Below are 24,968 nucleotides of genomic sequence, written 5' to 3'. Positions count from 1 at the left end.
TCATTTTCTACTTTATATTTCTTCCTCCCCTCCTCCCACCATCCTCTTACTCTGACTTTTCCCCTTCCTTTCCAGTCTTGATGAAGGGTCTTGGCCAGAAATGTTGACCGTTTACTCATTTCCATAGATGCTGCCTGGTCTGTTGAGTTCCTCCAGCATTTTGTATGTGTTGAAATAGTCCAGATGTGACCTAACCAGAGCTCTATAAAGTTGCAACATAACCTTTTGGTTGTTAAACTCAGTGCCTCAACTATTAATAGTAAGCATTCTATATGCCTTCTTAACCACCTTATCAATCTGTGCAGCTACTTTCAAGGAGCTGTTGACTTGGGCCCCAAGATCTCTCTGCTCAGCATTATTGTTAAGGGTCTTCCCCTTAACAGTGTACTCTGTTCCTCTTGATAATAATTTCATTAGAAAGTCAAAATTTTATACAGTAATTGCCATAGATCTGTTTGAATTATCTTCATAAGTAGATGTAAACCATTCTGATCCGGCCCAGTTAGTTCCAGGATTTCCTTCTTCGATGATCAAAGGGAAAGATTATCTTTTCCTCCTATTAAAAATCCATAAGGTCTAAATCACCTTGAATGCTGCGATCATGTTGGTTACCAAAGGTTATCAGAAGTAGAGACAGAAAGTTTCTTATTCCTTGGTGTTAGTTGTTAAAATTATTTCCAATACAAAGAACATCGTCACTTTTCTAAAGATGTGATCAATCTTATGCATTTCTAACAAATGTCCATCCATTTGCCATCAGCGTGGCTGGGTTCATTGGAGAGTTGTCTTAACCAGATGAGACAGGACATTACAAAAGCATGAATTCATGTGAGTTAAAACATTTACACGCTCAGGGAGCTAATTTCATGTCAAAGTCCAAAAGGGTGCAGCTGATCTGGTATCTTGAGTTTCTATATCACCTTGTGCAATAAGTAGTGTACGGTATTGTACTAAAATCAAACTGTGTCTGAATTATTTCCATTTTCAGTATTTTTCTTATTTTTAGTCATGCTGCAGGGATAGAACTGATTAGTTGGTTCAATGAGTTTCATGAGTGAAAAGTATTTTGATATTGCCTGTACTGTATGTACCTTATTAATTTGTACCTTTTAAATGTCTGATTTTTATTTCCCAGATATAAATTAATATGCTTCCTTATTTGCATGTATTGAAAAGTCCATGACTGTCAATGAAAATTAAACCAAGTTTCAGAAAGTCTTTGAAGAATTAATCTGTAAAGTCCTCTACCAAACGTGGCCCGATTTTTAGGTCACATTTGGGAGAGGCCAATTGTTGTTTGTAAAATTTTAGTTCAGTAAATTAAGAAAAAACATTTTGATTATTTATATAAATAGGTAATAATCTTTATGAAAACTATTCTTGTGTAACTTTGGTTTTGGAGGCTCAATAATTCATTTGATAGCCATATTAGTAAATGCAGCCGATAATGCAGGAATCTAAATTTTTCTACAATTGCTTGACCCAGTTCTAAGCTTAAATCTATCATCACAAATTATAAATTTAGTAAACTAACCATGCTTTCTGCAGGGCACCTTCACAGCTGAGTTAATATCAGTCGAACTGTGCATTTACGCATTTGTAACCTGCACTGGTGATTTGAGTTACTATGGCAACAAGGGGACTAACCCGAGAGATGAATAGTTCCGTACTTGCGGTCAGTGCCTGCAAAGTCATTTCAGCTCCAAGCTCATGCTGAGGTAATGTTCCTTTGTATGAGGAAGACCTGTATTTCATAGAGCTTATCACTTAAATTACTTTGCACTAATCTATATTTTATCATTGAACTGAGAGCTGCAGTACAGTCGGCACCTGGCATAGACTGTCGAGATCTGTAGAATGTGTCCTATTGAGAAAGCAATGTCGTCTGACCTGTGCAAGCTATTTAAACAACTATCAGTATTTTTAGAAGTGAGCTAGATGGAGAAATAGGAGCAATAATTTTAATGTACATTGACAAAAGTATAAAAAGGTGGCTGTTCATCTGAGAGAAAATTACTCTATAGATCAGTTAATATCTCTTAGTTTGAGGTTGCTAGTTAACAGGAAGCATTCTCATATGACATGGGAGGACAGTCAGCCTATTAAGTCTGCTCTCTGGGTAATGCCTTCACATCCGTTCTCTCATTTATTTTCCGATAGTTCATTCTCTCTCACACCCCATCATGAATCTCCTGCCACCTTCTGTTACAAGGGGTGATTTGCTGTTACAGTTTACGCTACTAATTAGGATGTTCAGGAATGCAGGACCCGACTGATGCCCATGTAGGAAACACACACAGTCACAGACAGAGCATGCGAATGTCACGCAGGGTTCAAATTGCACCTGGGTTGCTGGAACTGTGAGGCGGAAGCACCACCTGCTTTATTCCTCCGTCCTCCAAAATATCAAAAGGTTTTGGATGAAATGAAAAGCTTTTTGTTTTGAAGCCACAGTGAATATAACTATGAGATGCAACAGCTATACAACCAGTTTGAAGAAAGGCTTGCCTCAGCATGAGCAACTGTGAGCCGTGGATTATTATTAAAACCCCACATAGCTTCCAGTCTGCCATCCTGTGATGTCTGGCCTAGCTGTGACACCAGGTTCACTAGTGTGGATGACTCTTAACTGCCTAAGCATCATTTAGGATTAGACGATAAATATAGGTCTTACTAGAAATGTTTACAAGGAGCACTGCATGAAAAAAATGTCGAGAAAACATGTCTCTGAAGTTAAAAAAAAGCCTATTTGAACCTAGAGTCTTGAAAAATTCTACTGTGGAATTGTAGTGACCTATACTAGGAATCCGAATGTCAAACAGCTTGGCTAAAGGTACTGTTACATGACTTTTTACAAGTCATAAAGTCCTGCCTAATCAACAGCACATGGTCATGTGCTAGATTTGTTTGTTTAGAGATATATAACCTTATGCTGATATGTTTTTAGTGCAGTGGGCAACCAGTGAGGGATGTCTGTATCCATGGATTAATTTGTTATCATTAATTATAGATTAATATTTTTAAGAAAATTCAGAAATGAAGCTGAACTGCTGATCACTTGTGTCGAGATCGCACGTGAATCTAACATTTAATACTCATAGTTTTCTTAAACTCCATGCTTTTTGTTTTAGAACTTATTTATATTAGTTAGGAATTCCATTCCAGATTTTAGCCACCATTTTATTTTATTAGGGCTGTGCTACCATAAAATGCCTTGAAGTTGCACCTTTAATATAACTAGTGGTAAAGAACAGAGTGAATAACACTCTCCCTATGCTTTTGGATAGAGCTCCAGAGTTTTTTTGTCGTCAGTATTTTCTTCTGTCTCATGCTGACCTGGAGGCATGGATGCTGGCTGGGGAGTGTTTCCATGGACACTAACCACCTTCCGTTGCCTTACCATTATCCATGCATGACTTTTAATAATGGGCTTTGGCAGGAGGAAACACATTGGTCCAATCCTGCCCTCACTCAACCTCCCCATAGTCACATTTCCAGCAGGGATTTCTAGATAACACTTATGAACAGCATAAGGCTGTTAATTCCCTTCCCACCATGGGTAAAGAGGCAAATTATAGCAATAAACTAACTCACTGAGAGCTGGTGGTTCAAGTCATAACCTTTACTAATCAACGGGTAAACTTGCTGAACCTATAGGCTGATCCTTGAGGGAAGCCCAGTTGTAATGCTAACTAATTTCTTTATAATGCAAGTATTGTCCTTGCCAGTATGCTTGCACTGAAAGATCAGATAATGAAATAAAAGAGCAAGGGTAATACCAAGTACAAAAGGTCACCGCACACGAGACCCCTCAGCTCAATTCTGCAAGCTATTTTCTCTTTCCCTTTAAAGCCCTCATATTTAGTCTTTGGGTTTTTGATGTGTAAGTGGAATAGCAACAAACCTCAGCCCTCTTCTATTCTCTCCCCTCCCCAGTGAAAAACAGCTAACAGAGGCTGTTTTGACTCTTAAGTTGCCCTTAACACATAGAAGCTTCACTTCTCTACTGGGTGCCTCTATTAAGTAGGTTAGTTAACAACAGCCTACGCCATCGGAATCTTTGGCAGTCACTTGAAGGTGTCCTAATATACAGATTATTTTCTGGTGTGGAAGAACTAGTGATTTGCATATTCCATTTAGAATTATATTTAAGGAACTTTATAAACTATACATCTTCTTCCTTGATTTGCAGCATAATGAAATAGAAATACTTCAGAAGTTTTTTCTAGTGATATTATGTTTACCTCCATTTATAAAATATCTGCGAAATCTGACTTCTAAATAAGACTAAATAAATCTGACTTCTCCACTATATTGGGGGGGGGGGGCGTGGTGTTGCACTCCTAAAAAGCAAACCATATTGTGATTTTCTGTGATGCAAAAAGAAGCATGACTTCAAAGTATGTGGACTACAAGATCCTGTCCAAGGCTATCGCCAACAGGGTCAAGTCTGCACTGGAGCAGGTGATCCACCCGGACCAAACCTGTGCTGCACTGGGCAGGAAGATCTCAGACAGCCTCGCGCTGCTGAGGGACACCATCGCCTATGTGCAGGACAGGGGGGTGGATGCCTGCCTGGTCAGCTTGGACCAGGAAAAAGCCTTCGACAGGATATCGCACACGTACATGGCGGATGTACTCTCCAAAATGGGATTTGGGGAGGTGATGCACCATCAATAACTCACACTGAGACGTAAGGCGAGATATCGGCTTTTATTGACTGGAAGAAGGAACCAGGAGTGAGTGTCCATCATACTATGTCCTGGAGACTGAGGCCGAGCGTCAGGCCTCAGATCGCCTTTATACAGGGGCCTGTGGGAGGAGCCACAAGAGCAGTCAGCAGGGGGCGTGTCCCGACAGGCACATAGTTCACCACAGGAGGGAATCCGGAATTGGTTCAAACTGCTCTACACGGACATCTGTAGTGCAGTCCAGGTCAACGGATGGGAAACAGACAGCTTCCCCATCAGGTCTGGAGTCAGGCAGGGCTGCCCTCGCTCCCCTGTCTTGTTCGTGTGCTGCATAGAACCCTTTGCCGAGGCTATCAGGAGGGATGAGGGCATAAGAGGGGTGACAATGCCAGGCAGTGGAGGGACCCAAGTCAAAACCTCCCTGTACATGGACGACAAAACCTGTACGTGTACAAAACCTCCCTGTACATGGCTGATCAGCATCTGCGAACAGTTCGAGCAGGCGTCGGGGGCCAGGGTCAACCGCACGAAGAGTGAAGCCATGCTCTTCGGCAACTGGCCCGACCGATCCAGCATCCCCTTCACCATCAGGGCTGATCACGTGAAGGTGTTGGGGATCTGGTTCAGAGGGGCCAAGGCGAGCAACAAGTACTGGCGGGAGCGGACTGCCAAGGTGAAACAGAAACTGGGGCTGTGGGGAGGGCGCTTCCTATCGATAGCGGGCAGGAACCTGGTCATCAGGTGTGAGGTGCTCTCGGGGCTGCTGTACTTGGCGCAGGTGTGGCCAGTCCCCCGCTCCTTCAGCTTGGAAATCACCCGAGCCGTCTTCAGATTCCTCTGGGGATCCAAGATGGAGCGGGTCAGACAGACCACCATGCACAAGTCCCTGGACAACGGGGACAAAAACGTCCCCAATGTCGCCCTTGCCCTGATGGCCAGCTTCGTGTGTGGCTGTATCAGGTTGTGTGTGGATCCCAGATACGTGGGCACCAAGTACCACTACGTGCCCAGGTTCTACCTGTCGCCCTGGCTACGAAGGATGGGTCTGGCCCATTTCCCATGTAACACCCCTGTCAGCTGGTCGTTGCCAGCATACCTGTCCTTCGTAGAGAAGTTCTTTCAGGTCAACGCCTTTGACCACAGGGCCATCAGGCAGTGGTCAGCACGTAAGGTCCTGCAGGCACTGCAGGAGAAGGACGTGATGGACACAGTGGGGTGGTTCCCTGAGCAGACTGTCCAGTTCATCTGGCAAAATGCCCCATCGCCAGACCTTACCAACAGGCACCAAGACCTTGCCTGGCTGGCGGTGAGAGGGGCCCTCCCAGTCCGATCCCTCCTGTACGCCCGGAATGTCGTCTCCACACCCCTCTGCCCACGAGAGGACTGCAGTGAGGAGGAGTCGGTGACCCACCTCTTTGCACACTGTGGGTTCGCCGAGAAGGTGTGGAGGAGGATGGAAGGGACAGTGTCGAGGTTCATCCCCGGCAGCTGCGTAACAGAGGACTCTCTGATCTACGGGCTGTTCCCGGGGACGCACACCGAGACCAACATCCGGTGCTGCTGGCAGATCATCAACTCGGTGAAAGACGCTCTTTGGTTGGCCTGAAACTTGATGGTCTACCAGCACACGGAGATGTCCGTGGGAGAATGCTGCCGACTGGCACACTCTCGGCTGCAAGAGTACGTGCTGAGGGATGCACTCAAACTTGGTGCAGCCACCGCAAGGGCCCGGTGGGGAAGGACCACAGTCTAGGGTCCTTCTTCCATGGGAGTTGAGGTGTGAGGGGTTGGGGGTATACCCCCAAATGTAAATATGTAACAAATAAAGTGCCACATGGGTGGCAAAACATTAGAACTTTGAAAATGTAAAGACAGTAATAGTACCAACTGTAAAGAATTGAAAGTCTTTGAATGGTTATTGTATATAATTTTATTTTGGAATAAAGTATATTTTGTTTAATAAAAAAAAAGACTTCAAAGACACATTAGAAAAATAACTTTTTAAATTTACTTTTTCCCACATGAATTCTGAGGGAGCAAATTTTATTCCATATGCCAAAATCTTAGGCAGAAATTTGTGAATTCTGCATGGTAAATTTCCATTCCTCGGCTGCCATAATGCAGGGGTCACCTCTAATGAAAAGAGAGACTTGTATTTCTAATATGCCATTCACTGCTTCCACTAATCCCAAAGAAATTTTGCAGTTAATGAAGTTCTTTTGATATGTAGTCTGTTGAGATGCAGGATCATCATTGTTTTGGTTTGTAATTCAAAAAACTAATCGAAAGAAAAACTCCAGAGCTGGGATGTTTTGTCTACATAGTTTTCCTTCAGTGAGGCGCTCACATATGACGCAGTGGCATAATGACATCTGCCATTCACGTACTTTTACATACAACCTGTATTAAATTATGTAAACAAAGAATGCGTAATTAAACAAAATATGTACAATATTACTGAAGTATTAAATATACAACACTGTTCCTCCTCCTCATTTAACTATAAACTCCAACCCAAATGCATCTCAACTCAAATTTGTAATGTATTGCTCTCTAGTCAGCTAAGTATAAATATTAAACATATACTGTGTACAGATACACATACAGTATACTATATAATACAACTACTATCTAGACATCCACAGCATAGTAAAATTTTAAATTGCCCCATTTAAAGCTAAAGATTTAATCACTGTGGAGGATTTCCTACTCTTGTGGGTTAACATTTTTCCTGACAAGGTGGGGGGTGGGGGTCACTCTGCTTGGCAGGTGAGACTTGTGGCTGTGAACCAATCTCACGATCTGGGGCACCCTCCATGGTGATGGTAAGAGTTGACTCCAGGACTACAGGAAGTGGTTCCGACAGCTTTGGATACCTTTCTTCTGGATGTGTTGCCATCCCAAACATGCTAGATGTTTGATCTAGATGAAGATGCTAGATCTTCTGATCTAACCCAGGCCACCAGACAAAGCTTCAAGCCAATGCTTTATTTCAACCATGTCTAGATGACCAGCATGTAGCTTCTCCAACATCTTAACTCTGAGCTTGGATAGTACGACAGCTCTCAGTCCCCAGAAGTCGGCGTCTTGGACCTCCAGAACTGGTCCACAGCAGGGGTGATTGATAAGTTCGTGGCCTAAGGTAGAAGGAGATGAGTTATTAACTTAAAACTTTCTGCGTAATCACTCAAAGAGTTGAACTGCACCTGCATTTAACAAGAGCTGTACAACATCTCCTACCATGGGCCACAAACTTATCAATCACCCCTGCTGTGGACCACCTGGAGGTCCAAGATGCTCTCGTTACATGCACGTGCAGTTCAACTCTTTGAGTGATAATGCAGAAAGTTTGAAGTTAATAACTCAACTCCTTCTACCTTAGGCCACAAACATATCAATCACCCCTGCTGTGGACCACTTCTACAAAGAAGGGATCCGTATGCTCCACGATCGCTGGACTAGGTGTGTACATATAGGAGGGGACTATGTTGAAAAATAAATGTGCTAGGTTTTCTAAAATTGACTCCTTCTACCTTAGGCCACAAACTTATCAATCACCCCTCGTAGCAAGGGTAACCAGGACAATCCATCAGCGTTTTCATTAGTTGTCCTCTTGAATCTGATCTTGTAATTGTGCCCTCCAAGAAAAGCCCATCTCTGCATTCGAGCTGCTGCTGTTAGTGGAACACCCTTCTGTGGATTGAAAATGGACACAAGTGGTTTATGATCAGTAATGAGATTAACCTTTCTCCCATGCAAGTACCCTAAACTAGAGAGAATGGCATGACTTCACTCATAACAAGTGAAGTGACTGCATCTACACCATAAGGCGAGGTTTCACAGCCAAGCTTCACTGGACAATGTGGATCATAATGTGTGAGTACAGTGTCTGCTATCACCATTTTCTTTGCTTTTAGAAAGCCATCTCACATTGCTTCATCCATTGCCATTTCTTTCCAGTCTGTGGTAATGAGTTCAAGGGGTAGAGCACAGTAGCCAGGATTGGCAGGAACCTGTTGTAGTAATTGACAAATCCTAAAAAGAGCCAAACTGTAACATGTCCTTTGGCCTTGGGGCATCCAGCACTGCTTGAATTTTCTCAGCACACTTGTGTAATTCTTGTGCGTCAATAGTGTGACCACAGTAAGTGATGCTTGCTTTAATTAAGAATTCACACTTGTTGCATCATGCTTTGACCCCATAATCTTCTAATTTTTTAAACGCTGTCTTCAGATTTTGGAGATGTTCCTTACCATCCTTACCATAACAATAATATCATTCCAGGTAACACTGGGCGCCTGGACTGCCTTGCAGCAACTGGTCCGTAGCTTTTTGTCAGAGTGCATGTCCAAATACAAGCCTATTGTGTTAAAGCCCTTTGTGATTGTTTATAGTGAGGTGGACCCTTATTCCATCTCCATCAGTAAGTAGGCCTCAGCTAAGTGCACTTTGATGAGGTGTTTTCCTCCAGAAAGTCTTGCAAGGATACCCTTTATTCTGAGAAGAGGTATTGATCTACTTTCAGTACCGAGTTGATAGTGACTTTAAAATCACCATTGATCCTGACAGACCCATCGTTCTTGGCAACTGGGGCATTACCTTTGAAACAATTCCTTCAGCCTCCATGCGATCTAGCTCACTGGCTATATTACCACAGATGATATAAGGATCCAAGCAGGCTTTGTAAAACTTGGGTGTGCCATTTTCATTTAACACTTGATACGTTTGAGTTTTCCAATGCAATCTTTGAATACTGCTGTGGAATTATCCAGTTATCATCAACATGTGCCATATTGTTTGACGTGGGTGCTCAGGGTCTCCTTGACCAAGATTCATCTCAGCAGTGTCTTTACAAGACAAGTGATCTTAGCCACTATCAATCATCTTCAGAGACTGTCTGCCTGCGTCAGTGGTTGCATAGCTTATGATATGCAGCACCCGTTCACACGGCCATTCACCACCTGTTCCAATGGCTTCACATCACCCTGATCAGGGGTGCTAAGCAGGTACTACACCTTGTCCAAGGCTGACCTGCTGGGTAGCAGAGGGAAGGAATGCCTTACACCTCCTTTGATAGAGACTTAACTCTACCCCACCACACATTCCTTGATTTCAGTTGACTCTTTTGCAGGGGATGTGACATGCAAGTGGCCAGTCATGGCCCTACAATGCTGGTCCTTCTGGTTTTATCACATACAAGCCCAATGTGGCTTGTTGGTTGTTGTATTTCAGTGTGACAAATGTCATTCCCACCTGAGTTATCTTTCCCCAGTATAAATTCGTAGATGGATATCTTCAGGCTTCAGTTCAATATGTTTGAAATGCATTTCAAGCTCATTTTGTGGAATTACTGAAACAGCTGAGCCAGTGACCAATTCCATTTTAATTAATTTGCCGTTCACTTCTGGTGTAAGCCATGTTGCTTGTCTCCTGTTAGTTATCACATTGTAGATTTTAAGGCTATCCAGTCCTATGTCACTCTCGTCATTGTCAGATTTTTTGTCAGCAGCATATAGATTAGTGCTTGCTTTGAAACTGCAACTTGACTTTCTCTTTTTTTCCCTTCCCTGGCCAAGTTTGTGGATGTTGAAGAAAGGTGGAGGAGCAGGTAGTGTTGAGGAAGCAGGAAGTCTGCTCAGGACTTGGGCAGGTTAGGAGAATGGGCAAAGAAGTGTCAGATGGAATACAATGTATGGAAGTGTATGATCATGCACTTTGGTAGAAGGAACAAAAGTGTAGTCTATTTTTTAAATGGGTAGTAAGTTTAAAAATCTGAGGTACAAAGGGACTTGAGAGACCTCATGCAGGATACCCTGAAGGTTAAACTGCAAGTGCAAGTGGTGGTGAAGATGACAAGTCAAATCACTTTTTATTGTCATTTCGACCATAACTGCTGGTACAGTACATAGTGAAAATGAGACGACGTTTTTTCAGGACCATGATGTTACATGACACAGTACAAAAACTAGACTGAACTATGTAAAAAACAACACAGAAAAAAAATTACACTAGGCTACAGGCCAACCCAGGACTGCATAAAGTGCACAAAACAGTGCAGGTATTACAATAAATAATAAACCAGACAATAGGGCAGTAAGGTGTCAGTCCAGGCTCTGGGTATTGAGGAGTCTGATAGCTTGGGGGAAGAAACTGTCACATAGTCTGGTCGTGAGAGCACAAATGCTTCGGTGTCTTTTCTGAGACAGCAGGAGGGAGAAGAGTTTGTATGAGGGGTGCGTGGGGTCCTTCATAATGATGTATGCTTTGCGAATGCAATGTGTAGTGTAAATGTCTGTAATGGTGGGAAGACAGACCCCGATGATCTTCTCAGCTAACCTATCTGCTGCAGGGTCTTGCGATCCGAGATGGTGCAATTTCCAAACTAGGCAGTGATGCAGCTGCTCAGGATGCTCTCGATACAACCCCTGTAGAATGTGATGAGGATGGTGGGTGGGAGATGGACTTTTCTCAGCCTTTGCAGAAAGTAGAGATGCTGCTGGGCTTTCTTTGCTATAGAGCTGGTGTTGAGGGACCAGGGACCGCAAGGTGAACACCAAGAAATTTGATGCTCGTAATGATCTCTACCGAGGAGCCGTCGATGTTCAGCGGGGAGTGGTCACTCCGTGCCCTGCTGAGGTCAACAACCATCTCGTTTGTTTTGTTCACATTCAGAGACAGGTTGTTGGCTCTGCACCAGTCCGTTAGCCGCTGCACCTCCTCTCTGAAAGCTGACTCGTTCTTGCTGGTGAGACCCACCATGGTCATGTCATCGGCGAACTTGATGATACGGTTCGAGCTGTGTGTTACAGCACAGTCATGGGTCAGCAGAGTGAACAGCAGTGGACTGAGCACACAGCCCTGTGGGCCCCCCGTGCTCAGTGTGATGGTGTTGGAGAAGCTGCTCCCGATCCGGACTGACTGAGGTCTCCCAGTCAGGAAGTCTAGGATCCAGTTGCAGAGGGAGTTCAGACCCAGTAGGGCCTGAATGTAACATTATCATTAATTTCAAGAGGACTGAAATATAAAAGCAAGAATGTAATGAAGAGGCTTCACTGGTGGGGCCTCACTTTAAACTTCATGAGCAGTTTTGGACCCTTTATCTAAGAAGGGATGTGCTGACATTGGGAAGGGTTCAGAGGAGGTTCACGAGAATGTTTCCAAGAATGAAAGGGTTAACTAACATATGAGGTGTGTTTGATGGCCCTGGGTCTATACATTGGAATTTAGAAGAATTGGGTGGGGGGGGGGGGGACGGTAATCTTATTGAAACCTCATCTGACATGGTGGCATAATGACATATACCATTCATGTACTTCTTGCAGATAACTCAGAATGAATTATGTAAACAAACAAAGAATGCTAAATCAAACAATATATTTTTAATATTACTCAAATATTGTTGAAATATTAAATACACTAACTTTAAAACACTGTATGCAATCACCTTTGTAGGAATGTTAGTGCATTGTTGCCTTTTAACATACAGTGCAGAACAGGCCCTTCAGCCCATGATGTTGTGCCGAGCTTTTAACTTAGTTCAAGATCAGTTTGCAAACTTACTAAGACATCCTTCAACTTCATTAATATAAATCACGAAGAACAGGAATTCCAGAAAAGATCCCGGCAGAACACTACTGGTCACTTGGTGGGGTGGTAGGTGAGGACAAGGGGAACCCTATCGCAAGTGGGGTGGCGGGAGGATGGGGTGAGAGCAGATGTATGGGAAATGGGGAGATGCGTTTGAGAGCAGAGTTGATGGTGGAGGAAGGGAAGCCCCTTTCTTTAAAAAGGGAAGACATCTCCGTCCTGGAATGAAACGCCTCATCCTGAGAGTAGATGCGGTGGAGACGGAGGATTTATGAGAAGGGGATGGCATTTTTGCAAGAGACAGGGTTATGTCCACACATTTTAATTCCATGTCCCATTCCCATTCTAATATGTCTATCCATGGCCTCCTCTACTGTCAAGATGAAGTCACACTCAGGTTGGAGGAACAACACCTTATATTCCATCTGGGTAGCCTCCAACTTGATGGCATGAACATTGATTTCTCTAACTTCTGCTAATGCCCCTTCTCACCTTCTTACCCCACCCCTTTTTTTATTTATCTATCTATTTATTTATTTGTTTGTTTGTTTGTTGTTTCCCCCCTTTTTTCTTTTTCTCTCTTTTTTCTTTCTCTGCCCCTCTCACAATTACTCCTTGCCTGCTCTCCATCTCCCTCTGGTGCTCCCCCCCCTTTCTTTCTCTCTAAGCCTCCCATCCCATGATCCTCTCCCTTCTCCAGCTCTGTATCCCTTTTCCAGCAATTAGCTTCATCCCTCCCCGTCCGGTCTTCTCCTATCATTTCGGATCTCCCCCTCCCCCTCCCGCTTTCAAACCTCTTACTATCTCTTCTTTCATTTTATCCTGACAAAGGGCCTCTGCCCAAAACATCGACTGTACTTCTCCCTATAGATGCTGCCTGGCCTGCTGCGTTCCACCAGCATTTTGTGTGTGTTGTTTGAATTTCCAGCATCTGCAGATTTCCTCGTGTTTGTGTTCCTAAATCTTAAGTAAGCTTCTTTCTTTCTTCCTCTTGACTGACATTCCACTTTTTGTGTCAACCATGTTTCCTTCACCCTACCATCCATTCCCTGCCTCAACGTGACAAACCTATCCAGAACCCCATGCAAATACTCCCAAAACAACCAACACATTTCCATTTTGCATTTCTCTGAGAACATCTGTTCTCAGTTTTCCTTCCCAAGTTCCTGCCTATTCACTTCATAATTCACCCTGTCCCAATTAAATCCTTTTCCATATTATCTGCTCCTATCCACATCCAAGCTTATTGTAAAGAACAGGGAGTTCTGGTCACTGTCTCACTGGCTCATTGCCTAGTACTTTGATCAAGTATGGCCTCTCCTTGAGTCAGCCTGTCTACATATTGTGTCAGGAATCTTTCCTGGACACACCTAACAAATTCTGACTCATCTAAAGCTTTTGCGCAAAGGAGGTGCCAATCAATATTAGGGTAGTTGAAGTCACCCATGATATCAATCCTTTTATTTTTGCACCTTTCTAAAATCTGTCTTGCACTCTGCTCCTTGGTGTCTGTTGCTTTGGGGTGGAGTTGGGAGGGGTTCATCTATAGAGTACTCCCCATAAAGTGATTGTTCCCTTCCTGTTTCTGACTTCTACACATACCGACTCTGTAGATGATTCCTCCATGACACCCTCCTTTTCTGCAACTGTGATAGCATCCCTGATTAGCAATGCTACTCCCCACCTCTTTCATCTCCCACCTTTGTCACTTTTGAACATCCAGCAGTCTTTCCTGTTCTTGTGACAACTATTTCTCTGTAATGACCACAACTTCATAGTTTCATGTATTGATACTTCTTGCCTTAAAATAAATACATTCCAACCCATCCAACTGACTCCAATTATACCCAACTTACTGCCTGTCCTTCTTCACAGATTTCCTACACATTGCATCAATTTTTTACACCAATTGCTCTATCCTATGACCTATCAATTTGGTTCCTTTTCAAATTAGTTTAAACCCTTCCCAACAGCTCCAGCAAACTTGTCCAAGAGGACATTGGTCCCCTCAAGTTCAGGTGTAACCTGTCCATTTTGTACAAGTCATAACATCCTCAGAAATCATCTACAAATCTGAAAGCCTTCCTTCTGCACCAATTCTTTAGCTACACATCTTACTCCTACCCTCATTAGTACATCGCGCAGAGAGCAATCCAGAGATTACTACCCTCACAGTCCAGCTTTTCAGCTTTCTACCTAGTCCCATATATTCTCTTTCAGAACCTCTTCTGTTTTCCCTCCATGTCATTGGTACCAGTATGTACCATGGCTTCTGATGGACTGCTGTGGAGCCAATATGTGATATCCCTGACCCTGGCACCTGGAAGGCAACATACCGTCTGGGAGTGACTTTCACTTCATAAAACCTCCTGTCTGTTGCCCTAACTATTGAATCCCCAATCACCACCACTCTCCTCTTCTCCCCCATCTCATCTGAGTTACAGAGCCAGAGACCAAGTTGCTGTGGTTTTCCCTGATGGGTTGTCCCCCACGAGAGTATCCAAGGTGATATGTCTGTAACTGAGGGGAACAGCCACAGGGGGCACAGTGCACTGTTCACCTTTTCCCTTTGCTTCTCCTGACAAGCAGACAGCTACCTGCTCCTGCAACTTAGGTGTGACTACATCCCTGTGGATCCTATCTATAAATTCCTCTTTCTCCTGAATGATCCGTAGGTCATCCAGCTCCAGCTGCACTTTCCTCAAAGTTCTATAAGGAGATGCACCCAGATGTACCCCACAGATGAAGCATTCAGGGAGACTGGTTGTCTCTCATGTCTTGCAAAAGAAGCACACCACTGCTCTGGAATCCATTCTCACTGCTCTAGCTAAGGCACTAATAAAGAAAGCAACAGAAATTTGACAGAAACCTCAGTCTAGTCTCTGCCTGTCTCACTGTAGCTTCTTGAGCCAAACCCACAATAATATTGTCCCATTCCAACAATGGCCACACCACTTAAACCCAGCTCCTTTTTATTGGCTCTTGACAGGTGCATAATAACCCAAATGATCTCATGCTCTGCAGAAACTCCTGACAGGCCCCGCTCACCATAACTTATAGCTCCCATGATCTCAAACTCTGCATTTTATTTGATCTTAAATAAATTACAAAAGGGATAGAATAACTAGATTTAACATGTATGAATATTAGACAATTCCAGTGCTAATGAAATTGTTGCAAAAACCAACTGTTCTCAATGCTGGTACCACACAAGACTTCCTCCTTAGCCACTGACTCTATTTCCTGTGTTCCCCATAACCTCATGGCCATACTTTGCTCCAGCTACAAATGCAAGTTTGCAGATGATACCACCATAATGGGCCATATCCAGCATATGAAGGGAGATAGAGAGTCTTATGACATGGTATCATGACAATAACCTTCCCCTCAATGTCAGCAAAACTAAAGAGCTGGTCATTGACTTCAGGAAAGGGGGTGGGGCACCAGCCATCTCCTGTCTACATCAACAGTGCTGAGGTCGAGCAGGTTGAGAGCTTCAAGTTTGCTGGAGTGAACATCACCACTGGCCTGGCCTGGTCCAGCTATGTTTATGCCACAGCCAAGAAAGCTCTCCAGTTTCTCTACTTCCTCAGAAGGCTAAAGAAATTTGGCATGTTTTGGTATTAGTTTGTGATGATTATGTATACCAACCTACAGAGAGTAGCTTGCCTTATATACTGTTTATTCAGATCAAATCATAATACAGTACATTGAGCTAGAACAAGGTAAAGTAATAACAATGCAGAATAAAGTGTAAAAGCTACTGAAAGAATTGCAGTGCAGGAACTGGTAAAGTACAAGATCATAATGAGATGGATTGTGAGGCCAAGTGTCCATCTTATCACACAAGGGGTCTGTGTAAGAGTCTGTAATGGTGGGACAGAAGCTGTCCTTGAGCCTGGTGCTTTCAGGCTTTTGTGTCTTCTGTCCAATGGAAGAGGGGAGAAGAGAGAGTGTCCAGGGTGATTCAGATCCTTGATTATATTGGCTGTTGCTGCCAAAGAGGTATAGACAGAGTCCATGAAGAGAGGTTGGTTCCTGTGAGGTGCTGAGCTGTGTTCACAAGTCTCTGCAGTGCTGCACCGAGCCATCACGCATCGTGTCAGAATGGTATATCAATAAAAATTGGTTCGAGTCGATGGGGGACATGCTGAATTTCTCAGGCCTCCTGAGGAAGTAATGGCTTGGGGAGCTTTCATGCCATGGTTGGATCAGGATGGGGTATTGGTGATGTACAGACCTAGGATCTTGAAGCTCTGAACCATCCCAACCTTTGTTCCCTTTGACTGCCACCAATTTTTATCAATTAACCTACCCAGATGTTTCAGAGCTTGGCATGGCAACGTTTTGTCCTTGACCACAAAAAACTGCAGAGTTGTGGACACAGTTCAGCATATCACAGAAATCCATCTTCCCTCCATTGACTTTGTGTACGCTTCTCGCTGCTTTGGTAAAGCAGCCAGTATAATCAAAGACCCCTCCCACCCTGGACGTTCTCTCTTCTCCTTCCCCCATCTGGCAGAAGATACTCATAACACCAGGTTCTGCTGTTATAAGACTGTTGCTTGTTTCCTTAGAGTGATAGGAATGCCTCGTGACTTCTCAATCCACTTTGTTATAATCTTGCACAGTATTTTCTATTCTGTTACTGTTATTCTGCAATCTGTTATTGTTTCATCTTATATTACCTTAATGCACGATTATAGTGAAATGATCTGTATAAACTGTAAGCAAGACAAACTTTTTACTGCATCTCGGTATGTCACTATAATAAACAAATTTGACAATTAATTTGCCAATTACTGTAAATACAAGGAACGATAAATGAAGATCTGAGAAAGAAAATGAAGATCATTTTAAAAATGCATTGATGTGCTACAAAAGCATTCTTTCCTATTTTTAAATTTTTGACCAAAGGCAAACAAATGTTTTATTCTTTGACTGGCTTTTCATTGAGGCTTCTAGTTCTCTTTCTTTTTATTTTGTACAGATTGTTAATTTACATCTGTTGTATATATTCCAAGTTTAGTCACCAGTTGATTCAAACTGAATAGCTGTGACCTTGTTTCTTTCCAGCTGCATACAACCAAAAAGTACTTTTAAAATTTATAGTTACACAGATGGTGAGTGACAGGGTTGCTTAGCGTTAATGGGTGAGAATTTTTATGACAAAGGATTTCTGTAGGGTGGAAACAATCAGGGCTCATTTGCAATTTTATTTCAGATTTTTAAACAGATGGTCGTCTTAACTAACACACAACTGTCTATTTGAATTATGCCCAATGAAGGTTTAGTTAAACTCCTTTCATTCTTCAATACTTTAGACTTAACTCCTTATAAATTGATGAATAATCCTCGTTTTCACACTTTTCCTCCAGTAAACTAAAATAGTAAGATTACCTCATTAGGCTTAGTTGAAACTCAATCTTTGGACACGTACAATTTTTAGCAAATTTCTTGAGAAAGAGGGATGGCAGTTTTACTTTTATACCTTATGCTTTTGCAATTAATCAAAATATGTTTAGAGTAGCTATCAGTTAAGTTAAATGAAATGGAAAAGCAATCCTTCAGTAGATTTGGAAAGAATGAGGAAATATTTTACACTCCCATGTGTGTGTTAAGTGGTAAAATTGCAAATTCAGGGAATATGTGAAGCCTGTAACTCTACTGCCACATTCTCTTATCGTAAGAAATAATGGGCTCTATACTTCGAAAAAAAATGATATCAAAAACAATTGCAATCACTTTGACAGAGAACTTCCTTGCCCAGTGTAACAAGTATTAAAAGGAACACGCACAAAATGCTGGAGGAACTCAGCAGGCCAGGCAGCATCAATGGAAAAAAGTACATTTGACATTTCAGGCTGAGACCCTTCGGCAGTCCTGTCGACTGTGCTCTTTTCCATAGACGCAGCCTGGCCTGCTGAGTTCCTCCAGCATTGTGTGTGCGTTGCTCAGATTTCCAGCATCTGCATATGTTCTCTTGTAAGTTTATCAGGAGATATTTGTATACTCTACAGTTTAGTTACATGTTCTTCAACTGCATGCTAAAAGCATGCTGGGATAATTCATTTCTCTTGTTCAAGTGCTTACAGCTGGTGTCACAATATATCAAAATGCATTCTACGTAATGGTTGCTGAAAGGTAGCTTCTTTTGCAACATTAATATTATGGCACAATTAATTATTAGTACCACACAGGAAAGAAAACAAATGACCAAGTTCTACCAAATGTTGCAGTGCAATCATCAGTAACTTTAAAGATTTGGCTTATGGAAAGAAAATAGTTTGCATTTGTATAGCATCTCAAAAAATATCAAAATGTCCTTAAGTATTTTATAGCCAATTAAAAAACTTTATAAAGTTTAGTCACTGCTGAGGTACAGGAGATTGCCATGTTACAGCTAGACTAAAATTCACCCTTCTGGAGTTTACAAATTACTGCCCAAAATTTGAGATAAGGAATAAAATTAGTTCTCATGGAATTTATGTTTTTAAATAAATAAACAATTATTATTTTCAACTTGTGTTTCTTGACACAGCTTCATGTTACAGTAATTCATGATACAAGCAAAATCTTGGAACACAGTAATACAGACAAAATGCTGGAGGAACTCAGCAGGTCAGGCAGCAACTATGGAAATGAATAAACACTCAACATTTTGGGCTGAGACTCTTCTTCAGAAACACAGTTCTTCCATGATGCAGAGTTCACCTGTATAGAATTCGCCATGTTTTATCGTATTGTTCAAAGGATAAACCTGAACAATAATCCCCCTCCTCTTTACAGCAGTGCTATGGGATCTGAGAGTCTGAGTCCGCTAGAGAAGTCTGGGCCCAGCGTGTGCAAAGCCTCAAGTCTGCTGGTAGGTTAAGACAGTCTGTCCTGGGCTTAGAGGATTGTATACGTGCATGTGTTTAGGAGGGAGGGAGGAAAGGGGCTTGTTTCACCTGCTTTGTCACTAGGTATGTTCTGTTCGCTTGTTTACTGTGATGTTCTGCCGAGCGTGGTGGGCATGCTATGTTGGTGCTGAAATGTCTGTTGACACTTGCAGGCTGCCCCCAGCACACCCTCGGGTGCACTGGCTGTTAGTGCAAATGGTACACTTGCGGGCTGCCCCCAGCACACCCTCGTGTGTGTTGTTTGTTAGTGCAAACGGCGCATTTCACTGTCTGTTCCAATGTTCATGTGACAAATAAATCTGAATCTGGATTGATGAGAATGTAGCATCTTATCTGCAGAGTGGAACCACTGACAGAGCAGCACTGTCCTAGCCGAGTTGTTAGATAAGGACAACCCTATAAATTGATGCAGCCATTAGGGAATGCTAGTGAATGACCCATCTTTAGGTATCTGCCTGGAATGATTGCTGATTGTACTCCACGCTCCCTAAGCAGAAAACTGGACTCATCAAACTGGCAAAGTGTTTCACCCATTCAAGAATTCAGTTCGAATGAATGACTAGTTCCACCGCTCTTTGATCTGGGTAGAGCCTGTTACACTTTAGCACAGGGGTAAAATTAGTCTGCATGTGACCTAGAATTACAAGTTGTGTTTGTACCTGTTACTGAACACCATCACTGCTGTAAATGAGCCACTTACATGTTTATTTGACACATCGCACTTCTCAATTTAAAACTATATTTTCCTGTAGATATCAATGTCAGGAACCTATTGATAAAATCTCATGGTTTTCATTCATATTTCCAAACTGATGAATATTTAAGCAGATTGTGGGCAGGTTGGTTGTTGAAGGATGAGCTTGTACTGCAGTCCCTGATATCCTGCTGCCAGCAACATGGCTGGTGAATTGCTTCACACCATTCACTCACTGCGGGTCCTCTGTGGAGCAGCTCCTCGGACGTGACTGCTTTGTTACAGGAGCAGCTGCAATGCTGTGGTTGAGAATCCCTGCTCGTACAACGGCAGTGCAGGCATTGCAGCAAAACATTAAATTTAACAATCGCGCTTCAATGTGAGCATCGGTACGGAGGTCTCTAATATTTCCATTTGTTCTAATGGTCTGGGAATTTCTGGCAAGGTCACTGATGCTTCTAGGGATCCGGCTGGGGAATTACTACACTGTAGGCCTTCTGGTGACAGGATTTCCACACTGCTGTTGAGTGGGGGCTCGCAGGCTGTAAACACAGCTATAGTGAAGGAATGGAGATGTATTTCGGTGTGATTTGGTGGAGAGCTTGCAAGGATAGTGTCCTATTCACCTTGAAGCTTTTGTGCTATTTGCTGATTGAGGTTGCAGGTCTGAGAGGTGCTGTTTGCAATACTAAGCAAACAACTGCAGTCGGTTTACAGACGATAAACTCTGCAGCCAGCGGTGGAGGGAGTGAATGCTGCTGCAGGGAACCACTAAACCCACTCACTGCATTAACAAAGGCTTTTAAATGTCAATTAGCAACTCCAGTTCCAAAACGTAGTAACATCAATAGTTGAGAAAGAAGCAAATGTTTTGTGCTTAGGGACCAGCTGAGAGGAAATTCCATTGCACTTTAGTTCCTCTGTTACACTAATATTCCTCCTAATGGGAAGGCATGACAGTTTCGGCTTTACCGTGATGCTCTGCAGGGAAAAAATAAATCTGCAATAGTCTGAGTAAGGGGTAGATACAGCACTGCTAACAAGGATTCCTTAACTCTCTCTCTCTTGGGTTGCCCTTTACCAGCATTTCATTCACAATCTTAAAATAACTAGGTTACATTTTGCATTGTATAATTTCAATAAGAATTGCTTATAGCTACTCAGTTTAGAAATAGCAAAAGTTACAACAAAGTACAAAGAAAATATACAATTAAACTAATTAACCAGTAACCCTTCAATCTTCTTTATGTTTATACAAGATTTTGTAGTTCTTGCATCTCATTACATTTCAGAAGCACATGAATCTTTTATCATTTCTAACATAAAACTTGAAAAAGAATTAATGTCTTTTTTTAATCCCCCAAATTTCTCTACAAATAAGTAATCTTTTGAGTGTGACTTTGCCAAAGCTTGTAACATCTTTATAGCCATGTGGACAAATTTAAAGGGTTACTGCATTCCTTTCGATTTGGTTGTTGATGGGATGAGGGAGGAGAGGTAGTAAAATTCAGGTTATGGTGAATCAGTAGACAATAACATTGAAAATCAGACTCAGAAATAAGTGGTTGCTCATCCATTGCTGTCAGATTAGTACATATATGCTTTGTGAAACATCAGTCTAATTTTGGAACAGCAATATCTGCTAATTGCAGAGAAGACTTCTTGCACTTGTAATTTAAATGTTGTACAAGCACAAGGTCTGTAATTCACTGGCTTTTAATTTACTCTATATATGTTTTCAATTTTTCAATGGAAGTGAGGTAAAGTAGTAATTTTATTTTGCAATGAAAAGCTTTATTTAAGGTAACTTTTAGCTGATACAAAATACGATGTAGACTTTTTTTAGTGTTCTGCTTGAGCAATGCTGCATTTATTATTGATTCCTACTAATTTAAAGGTCAATGATACTTTTTTTTAATGACTATAACATGGTAGGGAACTTCAGAGGACATTAGGGGTCAACCACACACCACGGAAGTGGAGCCATTTGTAAGACAGACCTCATTAGTAAAAGCTCGGTTCTCTCCCTTGAGACAAAGTAGTGAATCAGATGAATTAGCAAAATGGATGACACCTCCTTCACCTTTGTAATACTGTCCAAAAATGAAAATAAAACATTAACAATAATACAAAGAGAACTAAAGTATAGTACACTACTAGATTTTGAATTAAGAATTTCTTTTGGAAATATAAATTTTAAACAGCTAAATCCAAATTATATCACTCTGTGGGATTACTGCATGTGTATACTGAAGCTGGGCAAATATGACATTATGTTTGATATGTCAGTATGAAAATTTGTCCACTTTGTTCAATTGAAAATTCAGTTTCTCTTTTGGGGATTTAAAAAAAGTAAGCATAACATTGTAGGTTTTAATGCAAGGTAAATCATCCACTTTAAAAAAAACTTTATTCTCAGTTTATTCAAGGCCAACTTCAATTTGTTCAATGTAGTAAAATTAAAAAAAATGCAGATCAGCTTTAATCTTTAAAGTAGTAAAGCAGTGAAAGTCAGCTTCTGCAGAATAAACTCTATTGAATTTTCCATGTTGCTATGGCAGGTTTCACCAATAGCAATGAGAGATAAGCAGTGGAATGGTGATGTCATGCCAACATTTGAATGACACTGTGCCCTCTGCCACGGACAATGGATTGCAGCATGCACATTTTTAATGATTGCCTTGCCTTTTCTATAGGCAAAGTGTCAACTACAAAGTGACCCAACGTCCATCTTGAAGCTTGTTGGATTATTTGAAACAAAAGAATAGAACTATCATTCAGAAGAAGTAACATTTACAATACATTAGAGCTGGAAAAATACAACATAGGTCCTTTCTCATCAATTAATCCTCAGGAGAATTCTTAGTCAACATTCTAACCTTTTCCCTCTAAGGAAGGAAACTAAGAGTAGGGAAAGCAGGTTATAAAAGTTTCCTTAGCCCGAGAGCACTAACACATTACCAAGTCTCCTTTTTAAAATAAACGCCACTATGTAAGACTCTGCATCACAACCGGCGCTTGCTGACACAGCAGCTAAGTTGACCTGCAAATTCTTTTTCTTAAACTTGCACATAATTATATAAGCCCCCTCCGATGACTTTCATACTGTTTAATAGTTATTAATAAGAGAGATTACTGTTCAAAGATTATCTTAAAAATCCTCTGTGCACAGAAATGATCAATTATTTGGTACATTTCCTCCTTGTCCACTCTCCACTCTCCTACCTACACAATCTTCAAGACTGAACGGGTTTGGAGATGAGATGAAACCCATGCCCTTTTTAACCTAAAGATTAAAAATGTGGCTTAGATTTCAAGTTCTTTTTGCAAGGTACTGATTTAGTTAGCACAAACAAGCTATTGGCAGTGTAACAATAAACAATCTAAATAAGGGTTTCAAGTCAGCAGGATGTTGTTTGGGTGAAGGCTGTCAAATAAGGTTTAAATTAGAATGTATAGCCTTTTCGGTAATATGAGAAAACTTACAGTCAGAGGTTGGTGCTTGGTCTACAGAAAAAGAAATTATTTGCAGAGACCCTTTGCGCTGGTTCTTTCAACAATTTTGTGAAGTGCATCTCTAAAAGTCAGTTGAAATAATTGGATATGTGCATACAAAGATATTCTAAATTGTTGTTGGAAGGCTCTTCATTAATGTTTACTGCAGTCCTTTGTGTTTTTCAGGCATGGTTCCCACAACGTTCAGTTACACAGCTCCAGGCACAATATAATGACTTTTTGTTTTCCACAAGTTACCCGCAATTGCAAAGATTTCAAGGGGGCATTGATTGCCTTGTCGCTTCACTAAATGGAGACTAGGCAAAGTGGGATATAAGCCACATGTGATGGTTACCATGGAGATTCCGCCCATTAAGGCTCGTGAGAAGAATAGCTATAGAAAGCTGTGCGGTACATTAGAGACCAAATAAATTGAAGTCTTGCTGGTGTTGCTGCGAGACCATAAGTATGTGCTCAGATAAAGGATTATAAATGGTGTCCCTGTCATGTAGAAAATGGGCATATCTCAGCACAAAAGACTCCAGGATAAATTTTAGAAACTTTGATCTTAGCAACAATTCTTGAATTAGAATAATAGATTTTGTCAGTAGGATTGGATGGCTTGCGATGCACAATGCTTTACCGCTTTAATTTTGTATATGAAATCTGGCAATGCTACGATAAATGTGGTCTGAAATAAATGGATCAGTTGTTAATGTTATTGTGGAGTAGTTAATAATTCAGTGGTACTTGAGTAATATGGTTTGATTAACCATTCTTTGTTAGTTTGCATACTTCATTATAGGTTACATGTAAGAAGTACATGAATAGCTTCTGTTATTATGCCACCATATCATACGAGAGTGCCTCATGAAAGAAAAGAAGAAAAAAAATTAAGTAGACAAGTATCCCAGCTCCTGTGTTTTTCTTTGAATTAGTTTTTAGAATTACAAAATATAACAGTGGTGACGAGGGTGGGATGAAGGTAGAGAAGAAATCTTTAAAAAAACGACAGTCTAAGAGTACTTGGGGTGAGCGATACAAGGTTATTGATTCATCAGATGTTGTAATTCAAGTGTTGGATGCCATAGATCGAATGGGAATACACTCTCCCCATATACATGTCAACATTTTTAGATTAAAGCCAGGATTTGATGTTTAACTTTATCACAAATTAGATGGCTTCACATTTTAAGAATAATAATGGAACAACACATCATCTAAACAAACATTTAAAATGCTATCCTTAATAAATATACAAGTAGAAACCTTATTCAACAATTTTTAAAACACCTTACAAGCAATTCCAAACTCTTCTTGGCCTGTCACAGGACACTACTGTTGCTAAGTATGAAAGTTTTCTCCCATCGTTTCAGCATTTCATTTAACTTCCATCTTATTTTTCTCACTTCTTGTCAGCCTTGCTCTTCCAAATTCTTATTTGTGTCTCTCCTATGTCACTTCTGCCTCTCTGATTTCCTTTCTGTCTCAATTCCTTCCCTATCTCTTGACTCCCTTTTCCATAAGATTGCTTCTAAAGTTGTTTTACTGATGAGTTTCTCTTCTGACTTTTTTCCTATTCTTAATGTTTCACTTTCT

General features: G+C 41.5%; 1 protein-coding gene across 1 annotated transcript in view; it reads left to right on the top strand.

The window, feature by feature from the left end:
• Nucleotides 1–1,692: 1,692 nt before the first annotated feature.
• The window catches only part of LOC132386428 (cytochrome c oxidase assembly factor 8), a 70,207-nt gene continuing 46,931 nt past the window's right edge, over nt 1,693–24,968 (top strand). The window contains exons 1-3 of the mRNA XM_059958702.1: nt 1,693–1,718; nt 8,074–8,153; nt 19,068–19,143. Coding sequence (XP_059814685.1) covers nt 8,131–8,153; nt 19,068–19,143 — 99 coding nt within the window. The 5' untranslated portion in view covers nt 1,693–1,718; nt 8,074–8,130. The remainder of the gene's footprint in view (nt 1,719–8,073; nt 8,154–19,067; nt 19,144–24,968) is intronic.

Source organism: Hypanus sabinus, chromosome 2 (genome assembly GCF_030144855.1).
Source record: "Hypanus sabinus isolate sHypSab1 chromosome 2, sHypSab1.hap1, whole genome shotgun sequence".
NCBI classification, from domain to species: domain Eukaryota; kingdom Metazoa; phylum Chordata; class Chondrichthyes; order Myliobatiformes; family Dasyatidae; genus Hypanus; species Hypanus sabinus.
Note: the sequence above shows the minus strand (reverse complement) of the source record. Positions and strands in the feature narration are given on the sequence as shown.